Here is a 22,827-nt window from a genome sequence, read left to right on the forward strand (position 1 = left end):
GCAAGGGGAGGTTACAGATTGGAATAATAAATGAAGGGAGGAGATGGGTCAGAGGTGAGACTGACTGAGTGACCTGGCAACGGGACAATGCACATTGGTTTTTTTCCCCCGCAAAATTAGCCCGGGATTAAATCATTCGGCTATCTATTTTTACTGCAATGATTTGGAGCTACGCATATGTTTCCTTTTTTAAAATTCCTTCATGGGATGTGGGCATCGCTGGCAGGGTCAGCATTTGTTGCCCATCCCTAATTGCCCTTGGACTGAGTGGCTCACTCACCCATTTCAGAGGGGGAGTTAAGAGTCAACCACATTGCTGTGGGTCCAGAATCGCACATAGGCCAGACCAGGTAAGGATGGCAGATTTCCCTCCCTCATGGAACATTAGTGAACCAGATGGGTTTTTACGACATTCGACAGTGGTTTCGTGGTCACCATTAGACTTTTAATTCCAGTTTTTTAGTTGAACTCAAATTCCAACATCTGCTGTGGTGGGATTCGAATCAGGTCCTGTGGCGAATTACCCTGGGTCTCTGAACTGCTCGTCAAGTGACAGTACCACTATCCCACCATCACGTATCTCTTGTGCCTGGGTCGCATGTCAGTGTTGTGTTCTGCTGCTTTGGATGACACAGGCTGCTACTTGATGCAGTCTTAACTAAAGGATGCTCCAGACTCTGAAATGAGTTCAACGTGTTTATTGAACTATTAACACAGTTCTCAAATGAGTTTGACTCTCTGCTAATCTAACTGTAGTAACTCAGTCTATCTTTACCAGCTTGCTCTAAGCCACGTGCTGGGGTGTGATGCTGCTGATCAATTCTGTCTAACTCTCTAGATGTCTGTTTGCGGAAAGAGGTAGGGTATGAGTGCCTCATCCCTTTTATAGTGCTTATGTCATGCACCCTTGTGGTGGTGCCACCTCTGAGTATCCTGACTGCCCATTGGTTGTGTCCTATTCTGAGTGTTCATTGGTTGCATGTTTGCACATCATGACAGTCAGTATCCTGGGAATGCGGCAGGGTTGGACAATCTACGCTCCACCATCCTGCAAGTGAAATGGAACAGGTTACAAATCGACAGGTAACAATAGAACGCGGACATTTTTCATTGTCTGCCCTGCGTTCCCATATCATCTTCCTAATTCAACATTTGGTCAGTTGTAGCTTCTCAAAATGAAAACAATTCTGCAAATGTCAATCGTAGGAACCTTTTGACCCCTTGAGTTTAAGAGTTAATCTGTGTTTCAACTCAATTTGCCCACTTCCGCTCCATGTCACAGAATCACAGAATTTACAGTGCAGAAGGAGGCCATTCGGCCCATCGAGTCTACACTAGACCCACTGAAACAGCACCCTGCTTAAGTCCACGCCTCCACCCTAACCCTGTAACCCAGTAATCCCACCTAACCTTTTGGACACTAAGGGGCAATTTATCACAGCCAATCCACCTAACCTGCATGTCTTTGGACTGTGGGAGGAAACCGGAGCACCCGGAGGAAACCCCGCAGACAGGGGGAGAATGTGCAGACTCCGCACAGACAGTCACCCGAGGCGAGAATTGAACCCAGGCTAAAGAACAATACATCACAGGAACAGGCCCTTCGGCCCTCCAAGCCTGTACCGGTCATAATACCAACCTTTGCCAAAAACCCTCAGCACTTCCTTGTGCCGTGCCCCTCTGTACCCATCCTATCCATGTGTTTGTCAAGATGCCTTTTGAACGGCGTTAATGAATCTGCTTCCACAACCTCCCCTGGCAACGTGTTCCAGGCACTCACCACCCTCTGTGTAAAAAACCTGCCGCGCACATCTCCTCTAAACTTTGCCCCATGGACCCTAAACCTATGCCAGCCGATCCCTGGAACTCTAAGGTAGCAGTGCTACCATGCGACCCATGATAAGTTACTGGAATCTTATTGAAGTCATTTAATACCCCATAAACATCCACAGCCTTTTGGAGGGACAGGTTCTAGAACTCAACGGCCTGTGTGTTTATTTTTTTAATGGTTTCCAATATGGCGGGCAGTGCATTTCTGGCAAGTATTGTCGACACACTTTCTGCCCCTCGTAATTGGAGCTGAGGCTATATTTCTGTTTCTTACAAAATGCAACAATCACCATCCTAGCTCCCTCCTTGTATATTTTCCCCGAGAAGGTCAAACTTGCAGTTTCACGATCTTTCGTTTGAAGGTTGAATTCCATTTTTTGCGAACGGGGAAATGGAGCTGAAGGCTCGAACTGAATATGGCTGCTTGGTGACACTAATCGTGGCGCGTTGTGCGACAGTTCTTGGCTACATCAGGGCACCGAGTGGAGTTAAAACCCTCCCCAGGAGCACATTCTCTCCCTACCTCCTTCAATCACTGCAGCTAAAGCTCTATCGCTCTTTTCCAGCCAACACTGCAACATTTCAGCTGATGTCGCACCACCAGTTCTAGTGAAGGCAGTTGCGTAACATGGGGATTCCCATGGCTCGTTACTCCCATCGCTTCTATATCACAAAATCAATTCTGAGCACATTGACAATCAGAGGTAGTCTTGCCCAATGCGCCACTTGTCTATTTCTGATGTTTTCTGCAGCCCAAAAATGAGCCAGAAACTGAGTTCAATTCTTTCACGGGATGTGGGTGTCACGGCCAAGGCTTGTTGTCCATCTCTAATTGTATTTGAGAAGGGGGTGGTGTAACACCATCTTGAACTGTTGAAGTCCATGTGGTGCAGGTACAGCCACTGTGCCCATGAGAAACAGTCTTCTTACAGCGAAGAGTTAGACCACAAAAAATGACCATTATTGTGCAATGGGAACAAATATATACAAAAAAAATGGGCCAGATTTAAAAAATGTTTTTTTTTTAAGAGTATCCAATTCATTTTTTCCAATTAAGGGGCAATTTAGCGTGGCCAATCCACCTACCCGGCACATCTTTGGGTTGTGGGGGCGAAACCCATGCAAACACGGGGAGAATGTGCAAACTCCACACGGGCAGTGACCCAGAGCCGGGATCGAACCTGGGACCTCGGCGCCGTGAGGCAGCAGGGCTAACCCACTGTGCTACCGTGCTTCAATGGGCCAGATATTGTAGGTAGCCCACCGCATGTTTTGTGGTTGCCCACCATTGGCTGGCGGTGGGATCTTCTGCAACCACCGGGGTTTTGCGTTGAATGCACCCTCGCCACCAGGAAATCTGTGGGTGTGTAATCAGCGGGACGGGAAGAACGCACCGGCCTGAACAGCAGAAACCTCTGGCCTACGTCCTATACGTACACATTTACTTCATTAAAAAGTTCTGTCACTCATGGAACATAGAACATAGAACAGTACAGCACAGAACAGGCCCTTCGGCCCTCGATGTTGGGCCGAGCAATGATCACCCTACTCAAACCCACGTATCCACCCGATACCCGTAACCCAACAACCCCCCCCCCCTTAACCTTACTTTTAAGGACACTACGGGCAATTCATCATGGCCAATCCACCTAACCCGCACATCTTTGGACTGTGGGAGGAAACCGGAGCACCCGGGGGAACCCACGCACACACGGGGAGGACGTGCAGACTCCACACAGACAGTGACCCAGCCGGGAATCGAACCTGGGACCCTGGAGCTGTGAAGCATTTATGCTAACCACCGTGCTACCGTGCTGCCCTAACTCAATAAATGCTTCCACATCTTGCCTTCATTTTGTTATATTTAATGGGAGCACCCACTCTCATCCCCTCCCCCCTCCCCTCCCCCCCCCTCTCCCAGGCCTCATCCGCCTCAGCTCCTCACGGGACCCATGGCCGAACTGACCGCTGAACCCAGTTTGGGTGGCCCTGCTCTACACTCTTCTTTACAAGTCTTTCCAATCTCCTCCCACCTCCCTGAAGAGACATTATTGAACCAGATACGTTTTTACAACAATTGTCGTTCTTCCAATTCTAGACTTTTTAAAATTTAAGTTCCACCAGCTGCGGTGGGATTTGAACCCACGCCCGAAGGGCATTAGCCTGGGTCCCTGGGTGACCAGTCCAGTGACATTACAACTCCACCACCATCAGCCCAATAGATTCCTCTGTGACACTTTGTTACTTTCGTGCAACTACAGTCGCAGAACTCCACATATGGTTGTGATGTTAGTTTGCTTACATTATGGGAATGACGCCCAGGCAACTGATGGCTGAAGAGAGGCTGAAACAGACGGAAGGATACCAGTCTTGCGTTGAGTTGTAAATATTGAGAAAGGCGGTTGAAGCAATGACTCCTGTCAGCGTTAGTAAAATCTGAAGCATGGCAAACAGTTTCCCTTAAAATAAGAATAAAAACCATAAGATATAGGAACACGGGTGGGTAACACAAGCTCCTCGAGTTTGCAATGCCATTCACAAAGATCATGGCAGATGATCTATCTCAACTTCAACGTCCAGCACAACGCCCAGCTCCCTCAATTCCCTTCAGACCCAAACGCTATCATTCTTTCTCTGTCTTGAATCTACTCCACAACGGAGCATTCACATCTCTCCAGGGTGGAGTATTTCAACTCCTTTGAGTGAAGAAATTTCTCCTCATCTCAGTCCTAAATGGCCACCCTTTTATTCGGAGACTGTGACCTCCTGGTTCTCGGTTCCTCAGCCTCCCAGAAGCTACCCTTCAATGCTTTACTGAGGTCACCTCTCGTTCTTCTAAACTCCAGAGAGTAAGCGTCCATTCTATTCAATCTCCATCTCTCCCAACATCCACTGAATCACCGCCAACGCAGGTCGATCCCTCCCAAGTACAATTGCAGGATTCAAATACTGCGCTTCATCAATATATAGCTATGCAGAGTGCATGTGTCACGGCTTATAGCCTGCTTACACAGGGCTCTAGGGGAAGATGGCCATACAAAGATATTATGGAGTTAATTCAAATCTCTAAAGGAAAGTTGGAGGAAATATTCACCTGGGAGGGAATGGACGGGATCAGGTGGAACGCTGCTTCCTTTTACTCTCCATTATTTGCCCCATTCCTGCCATGTTTTGGCCGGGTGGGTTCGGCTAACAGCCCCCAAGCCCCTATCTGTAATCCAGTTGTAGTCAGAAGTTCCCATAAGGGCGGGCAAGAAATGGAGACATGTTTGGTTGTAATTGCACCAGGAACTATATTTGGGAATGGGAGAGGACCAGATGTCTACGTCCCTTTGCAGTGGAACTGGTGGAGGCTTGGGAAATGACTATCTTCCCAGATTTAGTTCAGGGATATTGCACGAGAGGAACTTTCATAATGAGAAAAAAAAGCAGCCTCTCATCGCATCAACAAATTAACTTGTCAAAATTTTTATTTTACCCGTATTCCTAGGAATGAAAAGTAACCACAGCATCTTTGTAAACTGTCAGAGATCAGCGGAATTTGAGATACTAACCATATGAAGTGTCTTTTATCTGCTTGGAAATCACAGATCGTATTGTCGCCATCGGAATCAGGGCAAAAATCATCACAGCTCGCGCTGCAATATGAAAGATAGGTTGAGGAGGAAGTGGTTAATCATTTCAGTCAGTGCGAATGTGATCGTGGGTCTACATTACAGACTAGGCATCTGCTGTCGACAATCCTTATCAACAATGACACGACTTAAACTCTCAATCGCAAAACCCATCCCACTTTTTATATTGTTTCCAAACTGTTAGAAGAATACTTTCACCTCAACATTACAGGAATTTCACAGCATCTTGCATTTGCACAGTGCCTTCAACATAGATGTGCAGATACAATAAATAAAATGTGACGTAAAACAATTTGGAAGGAAAAATAGGGAAAGAAGATATACCTTAAATCAGTGCTTCTCAAAGTGTGGTACGCGTACCGGTGCCGGTACGCGAACCATCGTCTGCCGGTACTTAGAGTGTTTCCAGAAAAGAAAGAGACAGTAATCCTGGATTGGCTTGTTTCGCTCACCGGTCCGTGGCACATTGAAAAACAAAACTGCCGGTCCGCCACATCAGATAGTTTGAGATGCACTGTCTTAAATTACACAATATAAATGGAGCAGCGGGTTTTAGTTTGCAGGTATACAAGTCACCTAAAGGTGGCAATGCAAGTAGGTAAGTTGATTATAGGTCGGTTGGATCACTGGAAGAATATAAAATAAATGAGGGAAGTATATGTAGATTTACTATGATGTCAGCAGAAGTCACAAGTTACAGTTATGAGGAGGCGCACAAGGAATTGGGGCTTTTCTCAAGAGCAGTGAGAAGGTCGAGGATGATGTCATAAAGATCATCCACATTATGAAGAAGTAGTGAAAAAATAGTTCCAGGTTGTTTTCACTGGCTGGCGAAATGACACGGAGATGGTCCAAACTTAAAATTCAGCAAGTAAAGGTAAAGTTATGAAAGTGTCCTTTTGCAGAGGATGACTGACCATAGAATCATAGAATTTACAGTACAGGAGGCCATTCGGCCCATCGAGTCTGTGCCGGCCCTTACAAAGAGCACCCGACTGAAGCCCACGCATCTACCCTATCCCCGTAACCCAGTCACCCCCACTGAACTGATGTGGGATTTTGTGCCAAAAGCCTATTTTTGAAGATGTGTTCCTTTAATCCTGCCTATGGAAATTAGATGCTTGAGACAGAGGAATATTAAAAGATGTGAGGATCATATTAAAATGGTCAAGAGATTGTGATTCGACAGTTTAGATAAAGGAAAACACTGGGTTGTGATGCCCAATGATTCTGTGGGAGTTTTCTCGTTTTTCTGTCTGTAGCGAACGGTAAGATACAAATTCCGCCTCCATATATCCCACAGTAGATGATATGACCCCAACTCTAAAAGGCTTAGTTAGGAAAGAAACCCAGAATGCTGCCAATAAAGTTACTTACCAATGAAATATAGGAATGTCCACTCCACGAAGGCCATGATTAGCATTCCAGTGGAAAATGACACCATCCCCATCACAATCAAGGAAGTATCCTTCAACCATTTGGAAAAAAACAGAACTCCGAGGAAGCTGGTGAGGAAGAGGGCATATCCTGTCGCGTTGCCATACCCGACCCACACAGCATTCCAATTCAGTGGGTCCTTCAGTACAAATATGGGCAGCACATCAGCTCCACCACTCACCCCCAAGTCATACAAAACCCCAGCTGCGAAGAGCAGCGCAATTATGGCTTTATCCACCGACACATCACCTCGAGGATTATCTTGAGTCACTGGATTATTCTGGTTATCCGGTAACCTTGACCTTTGACTTTGATTCCAGGTTGCATTATCCGCCTGATCCTCAGGGTTAGCTCCATTGTCACTTTCCTGCTGTGCTTGATCTAACAGGCTGCCATATCCGTGAGATCCACTTGGCGTTTGTTTGGGTGACGATTTGAGCCCCAGGAAGCTACAAACTAAAGTTAAAGCGTAAAAAACACAACTAGCGACCATCAATCCAGCCCCCCGGCCCAGCGAGATTTTGAAGACAATGAAGAGGTGGCCAGAGGCCATGCTGCCAATCATCCCTGCCACCCCATAGGTAAGCTCAACTCTGTTCAGTCTGATAGACCTCTTCTCCTGTGAGGAGGTGTCGGAGGCAAAAGCCATGACCCCAGCCCAGAAAGCAGTGAAACCCCCAGTGAGGCCATTCACCAGGGCGGTGGCGAACATCACCTCCAAGGGCCAATGGAAGAGGATGACAAAGAGCAGCAGAGACCTGGACACCAGGTACCCCAGCAGGGGAACATAAATGGTGATCTTCCTGGATCTTTGATCTCCCAGTTTGGCCAGGAAGAAGGTGAAGAAGAGAGGGGTGATTCTCAGCAGGAGGAGGTAGATCATGTAGAACCTGGAGATGGCTTCTTGCTGCTGGTCTCGACCCCCAGAGGTGGTGGAGTTGGAACTGCAGCGATCCCGGACCAGCATCAACAAAGAGGTGTCGTAGAAAGCACCGGCGATCTGGTGCAAACCGACCACGACCTCGACGAGAGAGAAGAGCTTTCGACACATCTCCATTCTCTCCCTGCGCCTGTGGAGAGGAATGGGCCCACTCACTGGTCCCAGGGGGAAGCCTCAGTGACCAGGGCAGAGCTTGGGAAAGAGTTGCCTTGTGTCTAATTCGGACACGGAAGAGCATCACTTCCCCATTCCTGGTCCACTGGACCCTCCCACAGATCTGAGCTTTACCGCGGCCGGGACATTGTTCAAACTGAACTTGCCTGAGGCAATGAAGCTGCCTGTAGCTCATGTGGTGTCTGTAAAATCAACATCAACCCAGAGCATTCAATCATCCCGGGAAATATCCAGGTGAGGAAAAGTTTAATCTGTGAGCACTATTTTATTTGAAGAGTAAAAATAGCCATGTTGCAATGTGCTCCTGCTCTTCATGTTCCACAGGATTACATCACACTAACACCATGGTGACATGTCTGATGTTAAAATTACTGCTAATTTTAATTTTTACTATTTGTCGCCTATCCATAAGACTAGCACGGTAGCACAGTGGTCAGCACAGTTGCTTCACAGCTCCAGGGTCCCGGGTTCGATTCCCGGCTTGGGTCACTGTCTGTGCGGAGTCTGCACGTTCTCCCCGGGTCTGCGTGGGTTCCCCGCCCGAGTGCTCCGGTTTCCTCCCACGGTCCAAAGATGTGCAGGTTAGGTGGATCGGCCGTGCTAAATTGCCCTTAGTGTCCGAAAAGGTTAGGTAGAGCTACTGGGTAACAGGGATAGGTTGGAAGTGTGGGCTGCTCTTTCCAAGGGCCAGTGCTGACTCGATGGGCCGAATGGCCTCCTTCTGCATTGTAGATTCTATAATTCTATAAGTCATAGAACTTGACCACTCGGCCCATCGAGTCTGCTCCGCCATTCAATCATGGCTGATATTTTTCTCATCCCATTCTCCTGCCTTCTCCCCATAACCCTTATTAATCAAAAACCTATTGATCTCTGTCTTAAAGACACTCAGTGATTTGTGTTCTTTGCCTTCTGCGGCAAAGAGTTCCACAGAATCACCACCCTCTGGGCTGAAGAAATTCCTCCTCAGCAGCAGGGTAGCATGGTGGTTAGCATAAATGCTTCACAGCTCCAGGGTCCCAGGTTCGATTCCCGGCTGGGTCACTGTCTGTGTGGAGTCTGCATGTCCTCCCCCTGTGTGCGTGGGTTTCCTCCGGTTGCCTCCCACAGTCCAAAGATGTGTGGGTTAGGTGGATTGGCCATGTTAAATTGCCCGTAGTGTCCTAATAAATGTAAGGTTAAGGAGGGGCTGTTGGGTTATGGGTATAGGGTGGATATGTGGGTTTGAGTAGGGTGATCATGGCTCGGCACAACATTGAGGGCCGAAGGGCCTGTTCAATGCTGTACTGTTCTATGTTCTTTGTTTTAAAGGATCGTCCCTTTAGTCTGAGATGGTGTCCTCTGGTTCTAGTTTTTCCTACAAGTAGAAACATCCTCTCCACGTCCACTCTATCCAGGCCTCGCTGTATCCTGTAAGTTTCAATAAAATCCCCCCCTCATCCTTCTAAACTCTAACGAGTACAGACCCAGAGTCCTCAACCGTTCCTCATACGACAAGCTGTTCATTGCAGGGATCATTCTTGTGAACCTCCTCTGGACCCTTTCCAAGGCCAACACATCCTTCCTTAGATACGGGGCCCAAAATTGCTCACAATACTCCAAATGGAGTCTGACCAGAGCCTGATACAGCCTTCGAAGTATATCCCTGCTCTTGTACTCTAGCCCTCTTGACATGAATGCTAACATTGCATTTGCCTTCCTAACTGCTGACTGAACCTGCACGTTAACCTTAAGAGAATCTTGAACAAGGACTCCAAAGTTCCTTTGTGCTTCTGAATTCTTAAGCATTTCCCCATTTAGAAAATAGTCTATGCCTCATTTCTCCTTCCAGTACATAACCTCACACTTTTCCACATTGTAGTCCATCTGCCACTTCATTGCCCACTCTCCTAGCTTGTTCAAATCTTTCTGCAGTCCCCTTGCTTCCTCAATACTACCTGTCCCTCTACTGATCTTTGTATCATCTGCAAACTTAACAACAGTGCCTTCAGTCCCTTCCTCCAGATCATTAAAGTATATTGTGAAAAGTTGTCCTATTTTCATGAGCCACCAAATGAGAATAGCTAACCAGGTGGCCATGATTCATGGCCAAGCCATGTCAGTGAGTGTCCACATGAGCGACAAAGAAGGACAGACCAGCTCGCCTGACCTCCACCCATCTACAATTCCAATAGGGGTAACTTGATAGTGATCAGGAGTGAGACACCTTTGGGCCATTTTCCACACGCTACACATTGCGTATACAGCCACTACAGCAGTTCTGGCTGAGACAACAGAGAGCCTTAGAACCACAGTCAGCATGACCGCGGTATTGCAGATGGTGGCCAGGGCGGTGTAGCCACCTGGGGTGGCCACGTCCCGTTTCCAAAATGGATATTTGCAAAGAGTGCAGGGAAAATTGGACAGTACCAGGAAAACAAGCAGGTGCAAGGTTTGCCTGTGGATTGGAACTTGCAGAGCCCAGACAGAACTGAAACTACAAGCCATTAGCATAGTAATGAGCGTTCTCCAGGGACAAAAGTGAAACATTTAAACAATCGGTACCAGGGCAGACTCCCCGGCGCCAGTGGAGACTAAAACAAAAGCAGGCCAATGGTTACCTAGGGCCCGCCCGTTATTGGAGAAAATCGATACAAATGATTGGGACATGGTCCAATTAATTGGGACCAAGTCCAGGGTCCGCCCAGAAGGGCACGAAACCCTTTGGGGTATACAACAGAGTCCCCAAGGTCAGAGAGCTCTCTTAAGAACTCTTGAACTCTTCATCTTCACCTTGGCATTTGGCTCTCAGCGACGAGAGGCCCGCCAAGCACCAGCCAAGTAAGTCTAAGGTCAATGCACGCTACAAGATAGGTGCTCCTAGCTACTATTCTATACCAGTTCAAAGCCAGCAGTATCAGAACCGGACAACGGCCATTGTTCCTCTGACTGAGTGGGCGCCCGAAGCTAAGTATAGGCTTTTAGTAGTAGTTGTAATTTAGTGAGTAGAGTTTGTGCATGAGTAATAATTGACTGTGTGTGTAAATAAATGTGCATTGATTTCAAACTTACTAACTGGTGTATCGAGTTATTGATCAGTATTCGGCTTTGAACCTTGTGGTGATATCAGAAAGATACCTGGCGACTCTTGAGCAAAGGTAATGAACACAGAGCAAATTAAGGAAAAGCATAACGAGCAACAGCGGACATTGTTACCGGTCCAAGCGGTGCCTCACTTGGTTCCATGTTCTCAGCGTGTTCACCACCACTGGGTTTCTTGAGTACTTGGCTGCTGGGAATGGGAGTGGAGCCATGGTCAGCGCCCGGAGGGACGTTCCCGTACAGGAGCTCTCCTCCGTTATTACCTGTTCCGCTCCCAGTTCCTTAACTCATCCCCGTGCTCCCCGCCGTGGTTGCGCAGTGGTAGAATAGGAGGTTCGGGAGGGCCAGTCCTTCCACGTTAGGTTAGGTGGACTGGCCAGGATAAATTGCCCTTAGTGTTTAAAAATTGCCCTTAGTGTTGGGTGGGGTTACTGGGTTATGGGGATAGGGTGGAGGTGTTGACCTTGGGTAGGATGCTCTTTCCAAGAGCCGGTGCAAACTCGATGGGCCGAATGGCCTCCTTCTGCACTGTAAATTCTATGATCTATGATGTTCCTCCTTCGATGTCGGACAACCCCCCCCCCACACACACACACACAAATCCCCTGATTGACTTGTCTACTTTGGTGAGGAAGGCCTTGGGGGTGAAGATCGGGAGGGATCTAAACAGGAAAAGGAACCTGGACAGCACGTTCATCTTGATCTTCTGCAGGGTGGCATGGCAGCCCAGTGGTTAGCACTGCTGCCTCACAGCACCGAGTTCCCATGTTCAATCCCGGCCCTGGGCCACTGTCGATGTGGAGTTTGCACATTCGCCCCGCCTCTGCGCGGGTTTCACCCCCACAACCCAAAGATGTGCGGGTTAGGTGGATCGGCCACGCTAAATTGCCCCTTAATTGGAAAAAATGAATCGGGTACTCTAAATTTTTTTTTTAATTTAAAAATCTTGATGGTCAGCACTCTCCCTGCCAGGACAGAACGGGAGTTAATCCCCCCTCTGCAGGTCCCTCTTTACCTCCTCCACCAGACTCGCCAGGTTCCATTTGTCGATCCGTCTCCAGCCGTGGGTTATTTGGGCCCCCAGTTACCGGGATTTGGTTTGGACCAGCTTGAACGGCAAGTTTCCCTGCTCTGATTCCCACCCCGTGAGCTCACTGGGAATATTTTGCTCTCGTTTAGATTGAGTTTGTAACCTTCGGAGTTCCATTATTCCTCCAATGTTGACTTGGGTGTTCGGCATGCAGAGGAGCAGGTCATCCTTATAGAATGAAAACTGCTCTCTGTTCCCTATGCATGTCTCTCCACCCCTTCGCTGATCTGAGAACGATGGCCAGTGGCTCACTTGTCAGGGCAAACTACAGCGGGGTTCAGGGGCATTTCTGCCTCGTGCCTCTGTGCAGCCGGAGGTATTCAGAGCTGGTGGTGTTCGTCCGTTCACTCGCCCTGGAAGCGCTGTACAGTAGCTTCACCCACAAGGTGAACCCTGGCCCAAACCCAAACCTTTCCAGTGCCTCCATGAGGTACCTCCATTCAATTCTGTTGAAGATTTCACTGCGTCCAGGGGGAATGATCACTTCTGGTGTCCCCTCCCTGGATGGGGTCATAATCACGTTCAGCAGGAGTCTGATAATCGCAGTTCATTGTCTACCCTTGACAAAACCCATCTGATCTTCTGTGACTACTGCACCCAACCCTCCAGTCACCTTGCCAGGCAACTAGGCAACGGCGGATCGACTCCGTATTGGACGTGGATGTTTAGGAGTGAGTTGGGTCTCTATGACATGCACTTCGTTGGGTCTTTGTCTTTTTTGGGGAAGTAGCGATATCGAGGCTTGTGCCAGGATGGGTGGCAGGACCCCCCTTGATAGCGAGTCATTGAACATCTCCTGCAGGTGTGGGGCCAGCGCTGCTGAAAGTGTCTTATTGAAGTCCACCGGGAATCCATCTGGACCCGATGCCTTCCCCAACTAGATGGAGTTGATACTCTCCATGACTTCCCCAGCTCTAATCGTGCTTCCAGACCCGGTTTCTTTTCCTCTCCCACAGCTGGTGTACCCAGCCCGTCAAGAAACTGTCTCATCTTTGAGACCCCGTAGGGGGCTCGGAGATGTACTGCTCTCGGTAGAAAGTCGCGAAGGCCTCATTGGCCTTATCTGATGCTGTGTCTAGCTTACCATTCTTGTCCTTCACCTATGCTATCTCCCTCATGGCTGCCTGCTTTCTCATATAGTGAGCCAGTAGCTGACTGGCCTTGTCCCCAAGCTCATAAAAGGTCCCCCGTGTCTGGCGGAGTTGGTTCACCACATTCCCGGTGGAGAGCAGGTCAAATTCCATTTGTAGCTTTTTCCTCTCCGCCAGTAGTTCCATGGTTGGGATTGAGGAGTATCGCCGATCCACATCCAATACGGATTCGATCCGCCGTTGCCTAGTTGCCCTCTCCTTTCCGTCAGTAAGTGTGCGGTAAGTTATTATTTCCCCCTTATCACCGCCTTCAGTGCCTCCCAGAATGTGGAGGGTAAGATCTCCCCATTCTGAGTGCAGGGTTCACATCCGTCGATGGCTTGTGATATTCTGTTGCAGAACACCTTGTTGGCAAGGAGGGGTAGGTCCAGCCCCATGGGGGGAGGCTGGGCCCAGCCCATCTCCAACATCACATTCAAGTAGTGAGGAGCGTGGTCAGAGATTACTATTGCGGAGTATTCCCTTCCTACCACACCTGGAAGCACTGATTTCCCCACTACGAAGAAGTCAGTGTGGGAATATACTTGTAGGAATGGATTTGGGAGAACTTCCATGGGTCCATCCCCCCCTACACCCTGCCCTAGCTGCTCCATAAAAGTTCCCCCGCCATCGCTGATTGTTTCCCCGATTTGGGGCTGGATTTGTCCGTCCATGGGTCCTGTAAGCAGTTGAAGTCCCCCCCCCCCCCCCCCCCCCCCGCGGGGTCAACCATACTTACCACGTGGACGTGCCCCTGCACTCCGGGGTTTCCCTTTATTTGGGGGCCATCCAAGATGGCCGCCATCGCCTCCCTTGTTCCAGCTGTCTCCCCATGTCTGACCGGTTGTAACCAGCATTCTATCTGTCCCTGTCTACCTCTGGGAGCTTGGGGAAACTTTGTCCTCAACCAGCTTTCGGAGCATCTGTGCTACCTATTCCGTTGGGTTTCTGTGCCCTTAGGTAGCCCGACAATCCTGAGGTTCTGGCGTCGAGCCCTGTTCTCCTGGTCTTCCCCTTGAGAGCTCCCTGGCATGCCACCAACCTTGCCACTTCTGCCTCAAGCGAGGCAATCCAATCACTTTGGTAGGTGGCTGCTTTTTCCAATACCCGCCTCCGGGTCACCAATTGTCACTCCTCTCCAGTGCCTCTTTGAAGGGGGCTAAAGCGATTACTGTGATCGACCTCATGGCCACCATGAGGTCTCCCTTAAGAGAGCCAGTGGTCAGGTAGAGTGGCAAATGTGGAGTGTGGCAAAAAACGGAGTGATATATCGACAAAATTACATAAGCAAATAAACAGGCTTCAGCAGTTTAACTGCAAGATCAAACTCTATTGATCTACATCCACATAAACTGACTATGTGTGGATTTCCATACAATTTCCTTCCACTAGTTCCCAAAATTTCATATTACGTTTCCTCATTCTGATTATGCGACAACTTTACAAATTTGTACATCTACACGACTATTCCAAAACTGCCACCAGTAAATAATATCAACGAACATAATTCAATCTAGCTGTATCTTTTTAAAAAATAAATTTAGAGTACCCAATTCATTTTTTCCAATTAAGGCGCAGTTTAGCGTGCCCAATCCACCTACCCTGCACATTATTGCGTTGTGGAGGTGAAACCCACGCAAACGCGGGGAGAATGTGCAAAGTCCACACGGACAGTGACCCAGAGCCGGGATCGAACCTGGGACCTCGGCGCCGTGAAGCTGCAACGCTAACCCACTGCGCCACCGTGCTGCCCTGATATAGCTGTATCTTAACAATAATTGATTGTGTGAATTCCACACAAAATCATCCAGTTCCTGGTGCAGAAAACAGACACTATTACACATTATAGTGTGTATTTCGTCTGATACACGTCTTCATAAATGTGAAGGATAATGCAAACGTACAGTCAGTCTCAAAACAATCTCCCTTTTTCAGGTAACGTAAATGCAGGATTGTTGTTCACGTTAAGGCACTCTTCACTTTCGAGAATTAATCCTGAGGTAGGGTGACAGGGGCACAAGGTTGAATGTTCGGCCAAGCCGTCGAATACACTCGCAGCGGCCGACTCTTCCTGAGATTATGGAATTTCACAGTTTTTGTTTTTGCTACAATAGTTTTGAGCGATGAAGCGTTTCTTTTTTCACATCTCCAATCCGGGCAGCATCAGTTTTCTGGAAACCTGGGAGGGCTGGACAGTCTGCGCTCCACCATGCTGTAAATGAAATAGAACATGTTACTAATCAACAGGTAACAACGGGGAGAGGACATTGCAATTTTCAATTCTGCATTCATTCATCTCCTGTCTCATTGAAAACCTAAAACTGGCTGAATTTTAAATATAGCAAGGGTGCTGCAAATGGAAATCGACGGAGCTGGGAGAAGCCTTTTGACCCCTTGAGCTTGTTCTGCCGTTCATTTGCATCAGTGTTCATAGAATCATGGAATCCCTACAGTGCAGAAGGAGGCCATTCAGCCAATCGTGTCTGCACCAACCCTCCAAAAGAGCACCCCACCTCGGGCCACCCCATCCCTGCAAACCCACCTAACCTTTGGACACCAAGGAGCAATTTAGCATGGCCAACCCACCTAACCTGCACACTTTTGGACTATGGGGGGGGGGGGGATTCAGAGCGCCCAGATGAAACCCACGCAGACATGGAGAGAACGTGCTGACTGCACACAGACACCAAGGCGGGAATTGAACCAGGGTCCCTGCCGCTGTCAGGCAGCAGTGCTAACCACTGTGCCACCATGTTGATCTGTATCTCAACTCAATTTACCCACTCTGCATCCCGTGGTAACTTTATCTCATTCTTATAAATGTCAATTGACCCCTCCCCAACATTTTTCGGAAGGATGGCTCCAGATTTCTGCTACCTGGCTATCTACTTTTTATGCGTTCTGATTTGGTGAGCAGTAAGTATTATGTGCCCTCTTCCTGCCTGGCATAATTGGAGCTTAGGCGATATTATCCCTTAGAAAATGCAACCACAGACTTCTGGATGTTGCCATGGAGTGAGTGGTCACACATTTGGCAGCTCCCGCTTGAGGCCGCTTTTCCGGACCGTTTCCCCGCTTGTTGAGCGGATGTTTCGGTGAATAAAGGTGTAGAGGCGACTGGAAAAAATGAATTGGTTACTCTAAATTTATAGACAAAAAGGAATGGTGATGTAGCGGTTCAAGGGAGGATGGGGTGCGGCTTACAGGCAGTGGTTTTCCCATACATCTCCTCCACAGTTTGGCATGTGAGTAGTCCAGTGTTGCAACATCACCAGGTATGCAGGAGGTGCTGCTCCCGATGTGCCCTCCTGTACTTTCTCTTCTGAAATTAGTGCAGATTTCCAGTGTGTGGAAATCTACTCAAGGAGGGGTGCCTACAGCAACTTGCCTCGTTTCTGTGACCTGAACCACCTTAAACCCTGCAATGTGTGATTGGAGAATTTATCACTGAAATATACTGCGCACAAAGGAGGCCATTCAGCCCTTTACCAGCTTTTTGAGAGTGTTTTTCCAATCTTTCTTCAGAGGACAAGAGCAGCAGATACCTGGGAACCCCACCATCTGGAGGTTCCCCTCCAAGTCACTCACCACCCTGACGTGGAAATATATCGCCATTCCTTCACTGTCGCTGGGTCCATACCTGGAACTCCCTCCCTAACCCCACGGCGGGTGTACCTACACCTCAGGGACTGCAGCGGTTCAAGAAGGCAACTCACCACCACCTTCTGAAGGGCCACTAGGGATGGGCAATAAATGCTGGCCTAACCAACGACGTCCATATCCCGTAAATGAATTTTAAAAGCCTTCCCTATATTTTTCTGTTTAAAGTATTTGAACAATTTCCTTTTACAGGTTACTATTGAACCTGTTCCCATCACCCTTTCAGGCGTTGCATTCCAGATCGCAACAACTTGCTGTGTAAAAGTTAAACCAAATCTGTGGCCTCCATGTACATTTAGACTTATCACCCCCCACAATTTCCTCTTATTTATTATATTGTCACAATAGAACACATTATAGACTTCAGTGCATCGGCAGCAGTCGAACGTCAAATATGATGTTATTTTGCTTACATTATGGGAATGATAGCCAGGCAACTGATGGCAGTAGAAACCCCAAAACAGATGGAAGGGTACACGTCTTTCGTTGATCCGTAAACACTGTGGAAAACGGTTGAAGCAATGACTCCAGAGATGGTCAGGCAAATCTCAAGTAAGCCAAACCATTTCCCTTAAAATAAGAAATAAGTGCATGAGATATAGGAATATGGGTAGGCGCACAGCCCCTCGATTCTGCTCCACCATTCAATAAGATCATAGCGGATGATTTATCTCAACTCCAACTTCCAGCACAATTACCCCCCCGCCCCTCAATTCCCTTCATCCCAAACGCTGTCATTCATTCCCAGCTCTCCAGGGTAGAGAATGTCAAAGCTTCACAACTCCTTTGAGTGAGGAAATTCCTCCTCATCTCAGTCCTGAACGGCCGACCGCTTATTCTGAGACTGTGACCTGGTTCTAGATTCCCCAGCCACGGGAAACAGCCTCCCAGAAGGTACGTGTGGTGAATGTAACATGGTAATTCACACTGTATCTTTGTAAGCGCAGTAGCGTTATCCGATCACTAGGGGGAGTAGCTCTGGGAATGCTCAGGAGCTTGTACAGGGCTCCACCGTTGGCTACGCCTACGACTCCTCCCCCTTGTGCTGCTGTATAAATACCCTTGTCCAGAGTCAGCCTGCAGTTCACCGAGAGTTCATCAACGGGTAACAGGCTGGCTCTGTAGTAAGTCAATTAAAGCCTATATTCATATCGGAAAACACGTGTCTGGTGAATTGATGGTTCCACCAGTACGCTGTCGGGTCCCTGAATGTTTGAGTGAAATCACCTCTCGTTCTTTTAAACTCCAGAGGTTAAAAGTCCATTCTACTCAATGTCTTATCATCATGGGACATCCCACTCAACCCAGGCATCAATCCAATGAATGCCCGCTGAATCATCTCCAGGGCAAGTCTATCCTTCGTAAGCACAATTGCAGGTTTCCAAAGTTGAGGGATACTGCGTGCGTTGGAGGAACTTGAATAATTGACAAAAGCGGCCCCACACCACATCAAGAAATCAAGTTTCTATTCTGCTTGTATTAATGGGAATGAAAAGTAACCAGAGTCAGGTAATATTTTGTAAAGATTAGCAGGGTCCGAGATACTAACCGTACGAAGTGTCTTTTATTTGCTTAGAAATCACAGATCGTATCGTCGGTAGAGGAATAAGAGCAAAAATCATCACAATCCGGGCTGCAAGATAAAAGAAATAGCAAGCTGAGATGGAAGTGGTGACGTAACCTATTGCAGAACTCATGTCACTTTTTATATTGTTTTCAAACATGCACGGACGACATAAGATCAGACAGCAAAGACCTGCATTTATATAGCGACTTATTAAAGGTATTAACAATACATGTTGGCAGCGAGAATAGGGAAAGAAGAGGTACCTTCAGTGGCAAGATTTTAAATGGAGTAGTGGTTACTTTGGTTTTCAGATAAGTAGATGGTACAAATTGAATGGAGCCAATGCAAGTCGGGAAGGCGATTAACGGGACAAACAGAATCTTCAGTTATTATTGATCGGTAGAATACAAGGAGAGGGCAGGATGTTGAACTTGGACCAGACCTGATTTGTCCCCACTTAGAAGAATATAGAATAAACTAGGGAAGTACATGTGGATTTAATACAGAAATGGGGAGAGACACAAGGAATTGGGGGTTTTCTCAATCGCACTGAGAAAGTAGAGGATGGTTTATAGAGGTCACCCTCGTGGGTTTCCTCCGGGTGCTCCGCTTTCCTCCCACAATTCCCGAAAGACGGGCTTTTCACAGTAACTTTATTGAAGCCTACTTGTGACAATAAGCCATTATTATGGTTAGGTGAATTGGACATTCTGACTTCTCCATCCGTGTACCCGAACAGGCGCCTGAATGTGGCGACTGGGGGCTTTTCACAGTAACTTCATTGCAGTGTTAATGTAAGCCTACTTGTGACACGAATAAAGATTATTATTGTTAGGTTATGAAGAAATAGTTCCAGGTTGTTTCCACTGGCTGGTGAGATGGCACGGAGATGGTCCACATTTAACAGCATTCCAGCAGCAAAGGCGATGGTCACAAACTTTGCCGGGAGGATGATTAATGTGGAATTTGGTGCCAGAAGCTATTTTTGAAGCTGTGTTCCGGAAATTGTTCCTATGAAAATTAGCTTCTTGGAAAAGAGGAATATTGAAAGATGCAGGGGGTGAGTTGCAGATTGCAGTTAGATGACTGAGATCAAGGGATTAGTCAAACCTGATAGGCTGTAACGCTCTGTCATTCTTCCGGAGTTCCCCCATTTTTCTCCCTATGGTTAACAGTAAAAGCTCCAAATGCCACTTCATCCACCCCACCACACATTGGATGAAAAGACCCTGACCCTCAGTGATTTAGTCCAGAAAAAAACCCGGATCGCTGCCAATAAAGTTACTTACCAATGAAATATAGGAATGTCCACTCCACGAAGGCCATGATTAGCATTCCAGTGGAAAATGACACCATTCCCATCACAATCAAGGAAGTGTCCTTCAACCATTTGGAAAAAAAACAGAACTCCGAGGAAGCTGGTGAGGAAGAGGGCGTATCCTGTCGCGTTGCCATAACCGACCCAGACAGCATTCCAATTCAGTGGCTCCTTTAGTACAAATATGGGCAGCACATCCAGTGCACTACTCAACCCGAAGTGATACAAAACCCCAGCGGCAAAGAGCAGCCCAATTGTGGTTTTATCCACCGACCCGTCACCTTGTGGATTGCCTCGAGTCCGGGGATCGCTCAGGCCACCCAGCAACCTTGACCTTTCACCTTGATCTTCATCCCAAGTTGTATTTTCTGACTCAGCCCCATCAGGAGCTCGATCGTCACTTTCCTGATGTCCTTCGTCCAACAGCCTGCCATATCCAGAAGATCCAGCTTGTGTTTGGTTGGGTGATGATTTTAGCCCCCAGACGCTACAAACGCAGGTCAAAAGGTAAAAAATAAAACTAATGACCATCAACCCAGCATCCAGGTCATGTGAGGTTGTGAAATAAATGAAGAGGTGACCGGACGCGATACTCCCCAGCATCGCTGCCGCTCCATAGGCCAGCTTAACTCGGTTCAGCCTGGATGATCGCTTCTCCTGTGAGGAGGTGTCGGAGGCAAAAGCCATGACCCCAGACCGGAAGGTACTCGAACCCCCAGTGAGGCCATTCACCAGGGCGGTGGCGAACATCACCTCCAAGGGCCAATCAAACAGGATGACAAAGAGCAGCAGAGGCCTGGACACCAGGTACCCCAGCAGGGGAACACAAATGGTGACCTTCCTGTTGGAGTCTTTATCTCCTCTGTCGGACAGGTAGTAGGTGAGGGGCAGAGAGGAGGTCCTCAACAAGTTGAGGTAGATCATGAAGAACCGAGAGATGTCGTCATGCTGCTGGGTTCGGTTTCCAGATGTTGCGGGGTTGGTCTGGTTGTTTATGGAGCGATCCTGGACCAGCATCAACAGGGAGGTGTCAAAGAAAGCACCGGCCATCTGTTGTAAACCTACCACAATCTCGATGAGAGAGAACAGCTTTCGACACATCTCCATTCTCTTTGTCTCTGCCTATCTCCCGTTGCAGAGAGACAACAGCCCAGGCCAGAGGACGTCCCCAGTACTTGTGGGATGGTTTCAAAGAGTTTGCTTTCTGTCTAACTTGAACACGGAAGGGCTGTACTTCCCCTTTCCTGACTGAATTACTTGTCTCACTTGGTTGGTTTGCCCACATCAAATCAACTCTTTGAACCACAGGACTCGTCAAACCAGGACCCAGATCAGATATAAAGTAAGGTCAAAGGTCAAGTCGTCATAGTCCCAGAGGTTGCTTTCCTATTTGGGGGGGGGAGGGGGCTGACTGGTGGTGATTTAACCTGAGGATCAGCACACCTCAGGTGAGGGGCAAGTTTGAGAAGGCAACATGAACAACCTCAGCTGGTACAGGATCATTAAAGGAAATTAAGGATGATGGTTGGAATAGGCATGTCAGTCAGACCCGGCAATACTTATTACTGGATAAAGTTTTACTTGCACCAATTTGAAGACGTAAAAAACAAATTTGAAATGTGCTGTGTTGTGTAGGCATCCTTCCAGCTGTGAGATTATAGTAACGCAGCAACAATCCATTTCGGTGGGCGTGTTTTCACTTGTCTTTGAAATCCTACCCTTGAGAGGAAGGTTCTGCCGTTGAAGTTGCCAGGTAATTTTGTGGGTAAAGAAATACTGAGGATGCGGGAAATCTGATACAAAATCAGAAAGTACGAGACAGGCTCAGCAGGTCTGGCAGTATCTGCGGAGACTTCCTGTCTGGAGTCTATTCTGACTCTTTTTCGGGTCATGGTTGCTGTTTTCGGCGTTGGCACCTGTTGCCTAGCAGCGGTATCATAGAATCAGAGAGGTTACAGTGCAGAAGGAGGCCATTCGGCCCATCAGTTCTACACCGGCCCTTGGAAAGAGCACCCTATCTCAGCCCACACCTCCACCTTATCCCCGTAATCCAGCAACTCCACCTAACTTTTGGACACTCCGGGGCAATTTAGTGTGACCAATCCAGCTCACCCGCACATCTTTGGACTTGTGGGAGGAAACTGGAGCACCCCGAGGAAACCCACGCAGACATGGGGAGAACGTGCAGACTCCGCACAGACAGTGACCCAGCGGGGAATCGAACCCGGGTCCCTGGCGCTGTGAAGCGACAGTGCTAACTACTGTGCTGCCCAGCCACTCCGTTGCCATTGGTCACCGTGGCCAGCTGACAGGAAGTACCGCCACTTTCCTTTGTCTCCAGCTTGCGGTGCGCAAGTCGAATGTGTTAACGTTCTTAATATTCCGCAGGATAATTCACAGGGCTCACAATGACACTGGTCCAATGACGACACTTGGATGTGCTCAGATGCTAAAAAGTTGCATATTTACTATTTGCCTCCTCTCTCCTGCCCTATTTCCATGAGGCAGTGACCCTCTGCAGTAGCGAACCAGCTGGTCATTCGCCATGGCCAACCATGTGTGTGCCCACATATTCCAAACTGCGGAGCCCAGCTCATCGGACTCCACTGAGTGACATTTCCGAAAGGGATTGCTTGGTGGTGATCAGGGGAAAGACACCTTAGTTCATTTCCCACACCCTACACTCCGTGTACAGCTGAAACGGCACCGCTGGTGGACAGCAGCACTGTCAAACATCACTTACTCAGCAATACCTGCTCACGGATGCTCAGTGTGGGTTCCGTCAGGGTCACTCAGCTCCTGATTGTGGTGAATGTATAAGTACTGTTAATTCACCAGTATACTGTGTTGCATTATGCCATGCCATTAACCCTGTGGGCTCCATCTATGGGCCACTGTGTGGCTTCACCCACAGGGGGAGATGTGGAACATGTACAGGCTCCGCCCATGGCTCCGCCCCTTATAG

General features: G+C 48.2%; 2 protein-coding genes across 2 annotated transcripts; both read right to left on the minus strand.

The window, feature by feature from the left end:
• Positions 1-708: 708 nt before the first annotated feature.
• LOC119970128 (thymic stromal cotransporter homolog) lies at positions 709-8,124 on the minus strand. The gene is made up of 4 exons (XM_038804196.1): positions 6,843-8,124; positions 5,385-5,468; positions 4,133-4,289; positions 709-1,048 (listed from the first exon to the last, which is right to left on the minus strand). The coding sequence occupies exons 1-4, from the start codon at positions 7,957-7,959 to the stop codon at positions 1,000-1,002; spliced, it is 1,407 nt and encodes a 468-aa protein (XP_038660124.1). The 5' UTR covers positions 7,960-8,124; the 3' UTR covers positions 709-999.
• Positions 8,125-15,007: 6,883 nt separating this feature from the next.
• Positions 15,008-21,089, minus strand: LOC119970130 (thymic stromal cotransporter homolog). The gene is given in 5 exon segments (XM_038804203.1): positions 15,008-15,529; positions 17,391-17,547; positions 18,527-18,610; positions 19,834-19,945; positions 19,947-21,089. Coding segments are annotated over 5 exon segments (1,425 nt in total). The 5' UTR covers positions 20,970-21,089; the 3' UTR covers positions 15,008-15,480.
• Positions 21,090-22,827: the final 1,738 nt, after the last annotated feature.

This window comes from Scyliorhinus canicula, chromosome 8 (assembly GCF_902713615.1).
Source record: "Scyliorhinus canicula chromosome 8, sScyCan1.1, whole genome shotgun sequence".
In the NCBI taxonomy this organism is placed as follows: domain Eukaryota; kingdom Metazoa; phylum Chordata; class Chondrichthyes; order Carcharhiniformes; family Scyliorhinidae; genus Scyliorhinus; species Scyliorhinus canicula.